Genomic DNA, 12,481 nt, shown 5'->3' with positions numbered 1-12,481 from the left:
GGCGCGGTCAGCTGTCGTGGGGGCTTCAGGAAAGAAGACAAAGGCCCGGTGTCACTGCAGGCGGGGGCTCGGTTTCCTGACTCTGCTCACACTCACAGCCTTTAGCGTTGGCCGGGGGGAGATTTTTAAAAAATATGTGCCCAATTTCCTTCCCCCCCTCACCGAAACAAAAAAAAGCAAAAAGCATATTCGCCTTCCCTCCTCGTCCATAGAGATGAAAGTTTCCTGGGATCCTGCCCTTTCCTTTTCTTTGCCTGCCTAGAGAAGTAATTTTCCTTTGGACATAGAGGAAAATCCCGGGAAAGGTTTTGTTTGATTCGGCTTGTTAGTATTATTACCAACAGAGTCAGGCTGAGCTCCCAATTCGGAGACCCGGAGTTGGCTTCCCGGCGTGGCGGGGGCTCGGGTGGCCTCTGCCCTCTGCGCTCGGCATCGCCAGGGACGTTCAGGGTCTCCTGCGCTTCCTCTGCCCGCCCCGCCGGCGGGAGCACCCGGTGCTCCCACGGGCCCAGTCATTTCCCCCCGAGTTTTGTTTAGAGCTGCCGGGGAGCGACCGCTCCGCTCCCTCTGCTCTGCGCTTGCAGCGCCGCCCCCAGGCCCGCAAACGCGAGGCTCTGGCGGCGCAGGCCCGGGTCTGCGGAGCCACTGGCCCCACACGGCCCCCGCTCCCCACCCGCCCGCGGCGCCGCTGCTCGCCGCAGCTCGGCCCAACCCGCTTCCTGCGTTTGCCCCTCAGGTTTCCCGTTTCTGCACAAAGACCGAGGGGGGCCTCTCCCACTAGCTGACCTCCGCCACCTCCCGCCCGGTCGCTACCTACTGCTTTTCTGACAAAAAGGGGGGAAAAAAAATCCTCAAACAGCTCCGCGTTCCAGAGGGAGGCGCCCCAAGCGGGAGGCGCCAGCCCGGGAGCCTGAGAGTGGCGGCTGCGCCTGGACTCAAGCGCCAGGCTGGGTGTCACTCCGCAGGTCAGCTGGGCCTTTGTCAGAGGAAACCTCGACTATCCGGGAGGATTGCCTTAGGAGAAGAGACAGGGCTGCTGGAGGAGCCCTGGGCTAGGCCCACTGTCTGTGTCCCCAGGGCTCAGGTATTCACTGCCACGACAAACACGGTGCGCCTCTTGCTAAGAGTCAGGGGCCTGGGGCAGGGTAGACGCAATCGCCGGCGCTCTGAATTGGAAAAGTGCTCCATGGTCTGGGCTCTTGGGGGCTCAGGGGTGGCTGTGGCCCCTGGGCTAGAATGTCAGACCCTTCGGGATTACAACCCAAGGCCTGCCTTTCCTTCCTTCTTTCCTTCCTTCCTTCTTTCCTTCCTTCCTTCCTTCCTTCTTTCCTCCCTCCCCCACTCCCTCCCTCCCTCCCTCCACCACTCCGTCCGTCCCTCTCCTACCCTCCTTCTCTTCTTTCCTCCTTCTTTCAATATGGGACGGAAAACCATATGACCATCTACTACAAAATGGGCATTTTGTTGTTAGAACATTTAATTACTTTAAAACCGTGCAAGATAGATATAATTATTTCTATTTTATAGATGAGAAAACTGAAATTCAGAATGTGTGTTTTGCTCAAGGTCACACAGTTATTAAAGCAAGTTGCTGGGTTCTATACTAGTTTTTTTGGGCTGAACAGGCCTTGCCCCTTCCTGCACAGGCCACCTCCCTGGGCTGACACGGTCTCAGAACAAGCTTGTCAGGGCTTATCACCAAGCTGAAGCCTGTGTAGCAAACAGCAGGCACAGCAGAATGTTTTGGGGGACAATCTGCATGCAGCTCAGTCCTGTGCTTCCTGCTCCTCTGGCTGGCTGCGCCTTAACCCAGCTCGCCGAACATCAAACATTGGCCTGCAGGGTCTGTGCCACTCAGAGAGCCCATTGGGCAGCTGGGCTCAGTGTTCTCAGGTCTCTCCATAAAATTTCCAAGGCTGTTTGCCCCACAGATAGCTAGGTGACTCCTGGATGGCCCCTTCTCTTTTCAGGACCTCTGGTTTCTTAAATGTAAGCTGAGAGAGTTGGGGTCCATTCTTTTATGACAGAATGGATCCCTGTTTTCAGAAAGCAGAAAGCAGGTAAGACTGCCTGGTTTTAAGAATCCTTAATTTCTTGTTGTCCCTAAGGCAGAACTGGGGGCATGAAGGTTACTCCCAACCTCTCTATGCCTCTGGTCCCTACCACACAGGAGAGGTGTGCCTTCTGGTCCCATCCTTTCCTATAGGTCTCACAGATCTACTCCAAGAAGCAGGGCCAGCTCTATGGAGGCAGCTGGACCAACAAGGCATGGTCACTACCAGCTTAGCTCCACAGAGTGGGAGTACTGCAGGGCTCCTGAGCCTGACCAAGCAGCTTCCTGGCCCCGACACCCTCCCTGGCCCAGTGGTTCTGGTGCTCCAAGCCTCCATTAAGGGAAGAGCTTATTCATGGGCGGACTTTCTTTCTTTCTTTTTTTTTTTTAAGATTTTATTTATTTATTTATTTGAGAGAGAGAGAGAGAGAGAGAGAGAGAGAGAGAGAAACAGCATGAGAGGGGATAGGGTCAGAGGGAGAAGCAGGCTCCCCGCCGAGCCGGGAGCCCGATGTGGGACTCGATCCCAGGACTCCGGGATCATGACCGAGCCGAAGGCAGTCGCTCAACCAACTGAGCCACCCAGGCGCCCTGGGCGGACTTTCTTGGGTCTGATCCAGTTTCCTGACCCATTCTCTACTGCCCCACTGACTGCAAGAAGCCCTGGTCTGCCCCTGATTTCCACCCACCGCTAGGGGGCTTTTAGAAACCTGGAGCTCCAGCCTCCCTTAGTGGGAGAGCCAGGCAAGGGCAGGAGGGCACCTAACCTCAGGTGAAATATCCTGAGCTTCATGCCCACCCAAACTGGGGATGTGGGGGCAGTGAACTCTTTAATTATGTAAAGGGGAAGCAGGCCCAAGACACCCTCTGGAGTAGAGAGTGAGGCCATTCCAGAAAATACCCTAGTTCCCCCCCACCTTTCCACAGTTCCTTGGTGCATATATTGCACTGGCAAAGATTTTTCCCACACCCCCCTGAGAACAGGACACCTTACCCCCTTCAACCCAAGTATTTTGGCCGGGCAGTCTTAGGGCACAGGGCTGACCAAGAATTTGTGTGTAAATGTGAGGAGAGGGGTTCATATTGTCAGTGATGAGTGTGAGGGTGTTCACATGCATACAAGCACATACACACTCCTCATTCAATACCATGTGTAGCAACTCATTACCCAGGACATGCAGAAACTGGCAGGGTATTTGCATCAAACTCTAAGTTGTATTTATAGTATACCCTGACAAACATAAATACATACATCCACATGGTCCAGCCATGTAGACCAGGCCATATATGCTAAGGCATAATTGCTATGTATCAGGAACTCTCTCAAATACTTTTGCTCTCACTTAGGGAATTCCTTAAATCGTCTTCTCTAGTAGAAACTAGAACGTGCAAAGGAGAGGAGAGAAAGGAAATGAGAGATGAAGAAAGTCAGTGATTGCCTCAAACTTTTAGCACTGGGGGAAATGACCAAACTATAGAGTTATGGAGAAACCCCTAGGGCTGGAATTGGAGACAGATGTCTTCCTGTGGGCATCCATTGGGAAGTGGGGGTATAATCTGTGTCCCTTCTCTGTGTGGGATCTCTCCTCCCATCCCTGTGTAGAGCAGGAATCCCTTACCGATTCTTTCATTTCATCCTCCATACTTGGTGAGACTGCCACTCAGCTTTGGGTGCTTCTTGCCTTTCAGCTCTTGGGGACAGAGAGAGGCTGTCCTCCAGTGCTGGCCTGGGCCAACTTCCCCTACCTCCCTGAAGCCTCTGCCCTGGAGACTTTCCTCTTTTGCTTTCTCTGCTTGGGATAGCAGTTAGGGGGTGCCAAGGACCAACCTTGCAACAGACAGCCTCAACCAGCTCAAGCAAAGGCTCTATATGTATTTTTTGTTATCATTCAGCAAGCCAGGATTATATACCAAGGACGTAAGCGCACACATTACCAATGACTTATGAATGCAACACACACTGTGGTCCCAGTAAGCATTCCTTGAGTATCAGGCATATGGTTATTACAATGCCCAAGATATGTGCCCTCTCCGAAGGCGAATGACAGACATACACACCTCCCATCCTGTCGCCTGGACACGACTTGCACTGTCCACACATATTTGCAGCAGGCGTAGACTACACAGCTGCCCATGAGAGACATGTTCACACCACAGAAAGCACAGACAGACACATGCACAGCAGTCCACTTTCTTTTCCACAACTCCTCATAGTCAGACAATGGTGCAGTGGCTCACTAGAAGCACCCAGACACTAGGCCTGAGCAGTCTCTTGGGCTTCCCACCCCAGCTGACCCTCCCTCTCCAGCCTGCTCCTTCCCGCTCCCATGGCATTGGCTGGCTCCAGTGGAGGTCGCAGGGTGATGCTCCTCAGAACAGCCTGGGCTTCATCCTCCACCTTCTAGCCTCCCCAGGGATACCCAAGGGAGGAAAAGTGTCCCAAGTCAGAGCCACTTCCCCTTGGGCACAACTACACATAACAGGGATCCCACCCTCATGATCCCACAGCATGACCACTAGTGTAGGATGAAGTGGGAGGCCTGCAGCCTTGGTCCCTGTCACCAGCTGGCCCTGACCTGCTGGTCAGCCTGGACCTGTGGCTCCTCCTGTCCAGGCCAAGTGGGGGCAGAGAGGGACACATGGCTGGAGTGGGGTCCAGCCCAAGCTGCACCGCAGTGGAGGGAAGAGCTGGCTGATACCTGTCATCTCATCAGCAGACTGAAGGCCAACCACCCCTAATACCCCTTGAGCTCCGGGGGCCGCAACATGGTCAAATGCCCGTGTGCCTGCGAGGAAGCACCGGTCTGAATTCGTTATTGGGAGAGTCTCAGTAGAAGAAAAGAAAGGAAAGAAAATAGATTTCTACAGCCACGCAGTATGTTCATTCCTCTCTGATACTCCTAAATCTCTTACACATAAGTCAAGGTAAATGAATTCTGATTATTAAAAAATAATAAGGCAATCAATGTAAGTCGCTCCTTACATTTGTGTAGAGGTTTGCAGCCTATAGAACATTTCCCCAAACAGGATTTTTATCTATTTGGAATAGTTAGTATATTTAGTATATATATATAGTATAATAGTATATTTGTCTGGAAAAATAGAAACGTATGAGTTCAATATAATGAACACACAGTCCATACACCTAGTACGACTGCATAAGAGGTAAAATACAGACTTGAATAGGTGCAAAAATCCAACAAATCCTACCTACGCCCAGCGCTTGTGAACGAACCGCGACTGATAAAGTCTCTTTGATGATGTTAAATAGCCACTACAGACCAGCGATGACACAGAAAACAAACAATCCCCCGGAAAACAGAGCAGCAACAATAACCACAAATGCCCTCCACTCGGGCTGCCCTCAGCCCTTATTTATCTGAAAAAGGATAAAACTTGGCTGGAAATCTCCCTCTTGTAACCAGCTGCTGAACAAACTTAAGCGAGGCAGAAATGATGTAAGTCCGTGTTAAAAGAAAGAACAAAAAATTTATTTGGGAATTGACAAGACGATAACAACAAACAAACAAACAAACAAAACAACAAAAGTGCTCTAGTTCTTTCTAGAAAATTTGGTCCTCCAAACGACACACTACAGAACAACCAGGTCTAGGGTTTTCGGGCCAGCCGGCTCCGGGCCACAAGCCCGCCTGGTCCGACTGCTGCCGCCTGGTCCGACTGCTGCCAGGTTTCGCATTTCTCCTGCCCAAGGTGGGAGAAGTAAGACGTTTGCAAAACAAAAATCAGAGAGAGGACGAGCCGTCCCTGCAGCGTCCGCCAGGCAGGCAATGATCTCCCGGCACTCTGGACTTGCATCGGAAGATCCGGGGAAATTTGTTTTTGATTTGTTTTTAGACAGATGGGGGGAACCTCCCCAAATTCGTAAAGGAAACCAACTTTTACTGAGCATATTCTCCTACCTCTCTGAACATAGTTTTTTGAAGGCCCGACAGGAATTCTACTTCAAATCTCCTGGAAGAGATTTTCATGTTTTGCTTTAGCAAACTCCAAGGCCACAATACTTCGCCGGTTTTCCCGGTTAGTTTTTTTTTTTTTTTTTTCCTTAAAAAAATATTTTAAAACGTTATCTAAAACAGCCCTCCCGATCTTTTGGGCGAAACATTAGCCAGCCGCCGCGGGCCTGGAGGTGCCCGAAGCGCCGAGACGGAGAGCAGAGGACACGCAGCCTGTCTCGGAGCGGGGATGTGCTGTAAACCCTAGCGCAGGCCGCCAAGCGAGGCAGCCGGGCTCCCCGCTCGGGCCCAACCCCCGCCCCATCCAGTGGGCCCCGGCAAGAGGCTTCTGAACCGCTCCAAGAGCCTACGTGGAGCAAACACACGTTCGTCCCTTTCTCGGGCGGCGCGGGTCTCGTTGCCCGCCCGGACCGGCGCTTCCAGCCAAGGATTGCGCGGCAGCCCGGAGGGGAAAGCCGAGCGCGAGCGCACCGACCTGTGTGAGAAGGCCAAGAGGTCTGCACCGCCGACGCCCGGCTGCACCTCGGCCCCGGCACTTCCTCTCCGCTCTGAATTTTGGCATGGGGTGTCCAGCCCGGACGCCGGGGCACCGGGAGGAGACGAGGCCTGCAGAAGGCGTGCGGAGAGGCGGCCTCCAGGCGGGGGAGGGGGGGAGGGGGGGAGCGAGAGGGCAGAGAGGGCAGGGAGGCGAGCAACAGGAGGAGAAGCGGAGGAGACAAAAGAGGGACGAGAGGAGCTGAGGGGAGCGAGGAGGCGCAAAGGGCCTTGGACGCTGGCTCAGAAGATGGCCCCAGAGGGCGCGTGGTCCGGCCGGCGGCGGCGGCGGAGGCTGCGGCTAAGGCCGGCGTCGCACGTCCCTGCATCCTCAAAGCCGGCGTGCGCTGGGCTCTCAGAGATCGAGGCGCGAGTGCAGCGCGCCGGTCTTGCTGTCGTGGTCCCAGTAAGAGCAATGCATCATGGCGAGCTCGGGCTGCCGGGCGCAGGCGAACTGCAGGCCCGGCGCATTGGTGGGCGCGGGCGCCGGGGGCGCGGCGGTAGCCGGGCTGGCGGGGCTGAGCTGGCCCGGGGGCGGTGCCGCGGCCCCGTGGTGCGGCGGGGCCGGCGGGGGTGCGGCGGCCGCGTGCAGATGGTGTGCGTGCGGGTGTGAGTGGGGGTGCGGCGGCGGCGGGGGCGCGGCCGGCGGGCCTCCCAGGCCGTTGTACGAGTTCACCACACCGGGAGGCAGCGCCATGCTCTGCACGCGTGAGTACGGCCCATACGAGGCGGCCGGGCCAGCCAGCCCCTTGACTACCGCGGCCGCGCCCGGGCTGCCCGGGCCCGCGGCGGCAGCAGCCGCCGCCGCCGCCGCAGCGGCCGCCGCCATCTGGCAGGAGGCGTAGGGCATGGGTGAGGGCGGCTGCGGGAGCGGCCAGGAGTTGTTGAGGAAGCCGGACTGCAGGTACTTGGGGGGCGCCAGGTAGCCATAGCCGTCGGCCCCCGCGCCCGCTACGCCGCAGCCGCCCGCGGCGCCTCCGGCCCCGAAGAGCCCCTTGCCGGGCTGGAAGTGCGCGGGCGGCGGCCGGAAGGGCCGCTTCATGCGGCGGCGGCGCCGGTAGTTGCCCTTCTCGAACATGTCCTCGCAGGCCGGGTCCAGCGTCCAGTAGTTGCCCTTGCGCTCGCCGCCGCCCTCGCGCGGCACCTTGATGAAGCACTCGTTGAGGCTGAGATTGTGGCGGATGCTATTCTGCCAGCCCTTCTTGTTCTTCTCGTAGAACGGGAACTTGGCGATAATGTACTGGTAGATGCCGGACAGAGTGAGCCTCTTCTCGGCGCTCTCGCGGATCGCCATGGCGATGAGCGCCACGTACGAGTACGGGGGCTTCTGAGCGGGGTCGGGCTTCTCCGGGGCTGTCCCGGCGCCGCCGCCTCCTCCTCCCTTGCCGGGGCTCGGCGGCGGCGGTGCCTCCGGCTCCTTGGCTGCGCGGCCGGTCTCCGGCGCCAGCAGGGCCCCCGCGGCGTCCTCGGGCTCGGGGTAGCTGGCCATCATGACAAAGCCGGCGCGCCGCGGCCAGGCAGCCCCTGCTCTTTTCCCTTGGTGCTGGCGCGGCAGAGTCCGGGCGCACAAGTCCGCTCACGGCCGAGTCTCAAACTTCTGGAGACTGCGGATGCCGCCCGTGCTCGCTCGCTGGCGGCCTCTCGCTCCGCTCCTCTCCTCTTTCCCTTCCCCTAGGGAGCGGCCGGCGGGAGTGGAGCTCAGCCTCTGGCCATGGGGAGTCCGCCCAACAGAGAGGGGCTCCGGCCCCGCCGCCCCTCCCCGCCCAGGCCAGTCCCCGCCTCGGTGGGTTTTCTTTTCGGCGCTCTTCCCCTCCCCCCACCCTCCGGTTTCCCGAGGCACGACCCGCGTCTCTGGCGGAGCTGCCTCCTGGAGTCCCTAGTGCGCCAGGAGCCTCGCTTAGTTCTGATTCGTATGGGCTCCGCCGAGTTCCGCTTGCGTCAGGCGCCTTCGCCCCTATAGCGGGGCGGCCAGTCGCGCACGGGCGAGTTCATCTCCAAGTCACTTTTTGTAAACGCCCCGCGCAGCCCGGGCCGGCCTGCCCCCTCCCAGCGAGCTGAGGGGGCCCGGCGGACGACCCGGCTCACGCTCTCGCAAGCCCTTGCAATCTGCGGGTGCTCGCTCAGCGGACTGGGCCGGGAGATGCCCAGGGCCCCGGCGGGGTCCGTCCGCACTCGGCCAGTGCCCAGGGAGCTCGGGCCCTAGCGAGGAGAGGCGCGCCAAGCCTCCTCGCGGCTTTCAGGTGAAAGAAAACGACTCCCCGGCTCTGCCCTTTGCTGCGGTCTCGGGGCTAAACTTCTGGCTTGGGGCTGGGGGAGGGGCGGGACGGCGAGGGGGCCGGACGGCGGTGGGGTGGAGAGAGCTGCGCGGTGGCTTTGGGAAAATCAGCCCAGAAACGCGTGTCACTGAACCAAGAAACCTCGGCCTGGCCTAGCCTGTCCGTCGCGCTTCCAGAGTGACTGGGCCGGATGGGGCTGGGGAGACGATCGGGGAGGAGGCGCCCAGGAGCTCCGCCTGAAGCCCCTCTGCCCTTCCTTGCGCTGCCCCTGGACCTAGAGACCAGACCCCTCCTCAGAATCCGCGTTGTAATCCTACGAGTTGGATGTGTGCTTTAACACCACCAAGTAGACCCCACTCTAGTCCTGCTCCAACACGGGCGTTGCTGCGGGTCTTTGGGGGACTTCATTTGTGTGTGCACCGCTATTACATATAGAAGTCACGGGGAGGGTCTGTTCTTGAGACACGTGAGATACCAGCGGCCCAGGTGCACATGTGCTGGTGCAAAAACACAGGTATGCACACGTACAAGGTGAGATTTATATTTATGGGGTAAACATTTATACTTACGATATGTAATGGTACATATGTGTCACCTATCAGTAAGTGTGGTTCTGGGATGTTGCATCTTCTTTCTTCTTCCTCTCTCTTCACTCTCCTACCCTCTCTCCTTTCTTCTCTTTACCCATTTCTTTGTCAGTATTCTGTCATGGACTGGGAAGAAAAACAAGAGGCTGTGAGGGAGGCATTTATTCAGATCTCTCTCCTGACAAGACATTTGTTCTGATCTTTCTCCAGGGCTGAGGGGTGAATGCTCACCTACCTTCAGCAGAAGTCTGAATGGTTCCCAGTCACACCTGCATGCCGGGAGATCGTCTCAGGGGAAATTAATGCTGGCAGGAAAGGCAGCTGTGCTTTTTAACAGCTAACTTAGCCTTAACAAAAGGTCTGCAATCTTAAAGTGTGAGAGAGATGCCCATCCGATGTTTTGAATCCTCATGCCCCAAACTGCTTGGTACTGAGGGGGCCAGGGTACTTTGGGGAGGAAAGTGGACTGAAGGGGTGTCATGCAGGGGTGTGTTTTATGTCTGGACTGGCATGGCCGGAGTGGCCGCCCCAATGCTCATTACTACCACTTCCTCCTAAGCTGCCCTGTCTCTGAGAAAGCCTGAGGAGCCCTTAGTGGCCTATGGCCCCAGCACCCATGGCCACCTGCATGGGTTGCCTGCTTCCCACTCAGCTCTCTGATCTAGATTCTGAGATTAAAGGAAAGGAGGACAGGGTGATGGGGCTCTTTGGAATTCAGCATCTTGAAAATGACTCCAGAGAGGGCAGCAGGGCAGTCTGGTCTGACCATTACAGTAAGAGGGAACAGGGCTCTCCTAAACTCACCTCAGTAAATACCCTCCTCTACCCACCATTGAAAATAGCTCAAAGTAGCTTGATTGTTTTCTCCCGCTGCTCCCAGTATACACCGGCATAAGCAGCACCTCTTCAAAAACCTCTGTGGCTGTCTCCTGAGCAGGAGTGCAGGTGCTTTTCTTCTTTCTCACCCCCATCCATGCCCAGGCTAGGGGTGGGAGTGGTGTGAGGTTTGGGGCTGCTGCAGATCCACCCTAGCACCCATCCTCCCCCTGGCCTGGGCAGGGGAAAAAACAGCTGGGTCTGGCCCCAACCTGGGGGTGTGTGTGTGCTCTCTCCTCTCCTCTCCTCTTTTTTTCTGACCACCCAGGCTGGCTCTCTGTCTCTCTCTCACCCTCACAGGCATTTCCGCTGCTGGCCTGCAGCAGCCAGGTGTAACAGCATTGTTTTGTGTGTCATCACTTCCCCGAATTCCAAACTCGGCTCCCTTTTCAGCCTTTAAAGAGAGAGAGAGAGAGAGAGAGAGAGAGAGAGAGAGTGTGTGTGTGTGTGTGTAGGAGGTGGGGGTAAAGGAAGGAGTTCCACTAAAGGATTTTCTGAGTGGACAGGTCCTGCTCCTTTCAGGTATTGATCTCTCCAGGAAGCAGTGGGGCGCGCCTTGGTTTACTTCTCAACCCTCTAGGGCCGGCTGGGTAGGGCCCCGCTTCCTGGGGAGGTCGGGATCCCGTCCGGCAGGCAGACCGCGTCGAGGCTTGTTGGGGGGGGCATCCTCTCTCCCCGCCCCATTGTGGCGACGCCGAGCCCCAGCTCAGTGACCTCGGGGCGGTGCCCACCTCCGAGGGCCGGGCGGAGCTCCTAGCCTCTCCGCCCGGTTTTCCCGGGGCCTGCAGCTGCGGCTCAGGAGCCGCCCGTGCCTTATCCTCCCGCGCGGGCGCCGCGGGCTGACACGGTGCGGGAGACCCGCCGACCGGCCGCGGCCTGGCTTCCGCGCCAGCCCCGCGCGCGCGAGGCCCCGACAGCCGCCGTGAGCAATTCACTCGGCCCTGAGGGAGGGATGGAGGGAGACGCTTCTCTCTGCACCGCCGGGAATCCTGCAATAGGCGCCTAAGCGGCCGCGCCTCTCGGGATCCCGGCGGCGGGGTCCTGCCAGGTGAGCGGCCCAGCGGCCCCAACGCGGGCAGCGCTTCCCAGGTACGAGTCGCCTGGCCCCGCGTCGCCTCCGGCTGCTCGAACCAGGTCCCGTGGTGCCCTTTCCTGGCGGGGCCCCGAAATACCCACGGGCTCCCCGCCCTGCGCGAGGACAGAGGACCTGAGCCTGCTGCAGCCCTCTCCTTGCGGGTACGGCCTCTGCGGCGCGCGCGGCGTGAAAAGGGAAGCCTGGATGCGTTCGTTAGTACATTCCTACCCGACTGCACACCTCAACGGTCAGCACTACTCCCAGCTCCTCCTGCACCCCCTTGGACGCCAGGTCTCTCTACCCCCTCACATTCCTCCATCCAGTTCTCTCCAGTCAACCCTGTATCCCCTCCAGTTCTCCTTTTCCCCACTACCCTCACACACTCACCTGTTACACATACTAGTTCAGATCCTGCACATTTTGGTGGAAAACGTGTCACTCTGATGCCTGGATTTTAAGCCTCTTTACACACTCGGGCACTCAGGTATCTCAAGACACAGAGTGACCTCTTGTCTGCAAGTCTGACTCCCAGAAGCCTGTTGATTCTTTGATGTCTTTGGCCCAGGGTTAGGGTGACTGGGCTGCCACCCGGATGTTCCCTTGGTGAGGTTGCTACTCAGAGTTCTTTGGGAAGCTCATCCCTGAGGCACTTTAACACACACAGACCACTCACAGGCTTCCTCTCTGTTTTGTAGCTGAACTCCCTGCTACTCCGACAGACTGCAGCCTGGAGTGGGTGCTTGGTTCTTCTGCACATACCCACACAGCGCCAGGCCCCAGGCCAGCCGGTATTATTCTGCCTGGTTGGGATTAGCAGAGACACTTACCCAAATATGTGCTTGGGAGAAAGAGTGAGAGAGAATAGGGAAGTGGAGAGGGGGAGAGAGAGAGAGAGAGAGAGAGAGAGAGAGGAGAAGCCACTACCCATTCTGGGGAAGAACTCACAGATGAGAGCTGTTTCCAGTTGGTATCTTAGTGAATCCTACCGCCCACACCCTGTGGGTGGCTGGCCTGGGAGGTAGTAGGTTAGAGTTCTGGGCTCTTCCATACCTCACTGATGTTGGGCCTCAAGTTCACAATCACCTCTTTGCCCCAAGGAGTGTGTG

At 57.5% G+C, this 12,481-nt stretch overlaps 2 protein-coding genes across 2 annotated transcripts; one reads left to right on the top strand and one right to left on the bottom strand.

Annotated features, from left to right (window-relative positions):
• Positions 1–6,916: 6,916 nt before the first annotated feature.
• Positions 6,917–8,053, bottom strand: FOXL2 (forkhead box L2). The gene has a single exon (XM_021678748.1). The coding sequence runs from the start codon at positions 8,051–8,053 to the stop codon at positions 6,917–6,919; it is 1,137 nt and encodes a 378-aa protein (XP_021534423.1).
• Positions 8,054–8,701: 648 nt separating this feature from the next.
• On the top strand, positions 8,702–11,946 carry FOXL2NB (FOXL2 neighbor). Its single transcript, XM_021678698.1, is given in 3 exon segments — positions 8,702–8,801; positions 11,349–11,536; positions 11,941–11,946. Coding segments are annotated over 3 exon segments (294 nt in total).
• The last annotated feature ends 535 nt before the right edge of the window (positions 11,947–12,481 follow it).

The sequence above is a fragment of the Neomonachus schauinslandi genome, chromosome 1 (genome assembly GCF_002201575.2).
Source record: "Neomonachus schauinslandi chromosome 1, ASM220157v2, whole genome shotgun sequence".
Taxonomy (NCBI): Eukaryota; Metazoa; Chordata; class Mammalia; order Carnivora; family Phocidae; genus Neomonachus; species Neomonachus schauinslandi.
This window is presented reverse-complemented; position numbering and strand designations above follow the sequence as displayed.

Excerpts from the sequence above, each read along its gene's own strand:
- FOXL2 (XM_021678748.1), bottom strand. The coding sequence starts at position 8,053 with ATGATGGCCAGCTACCCCGAGCCCGAGGACGCCGCGGGGGCCCTGCTG.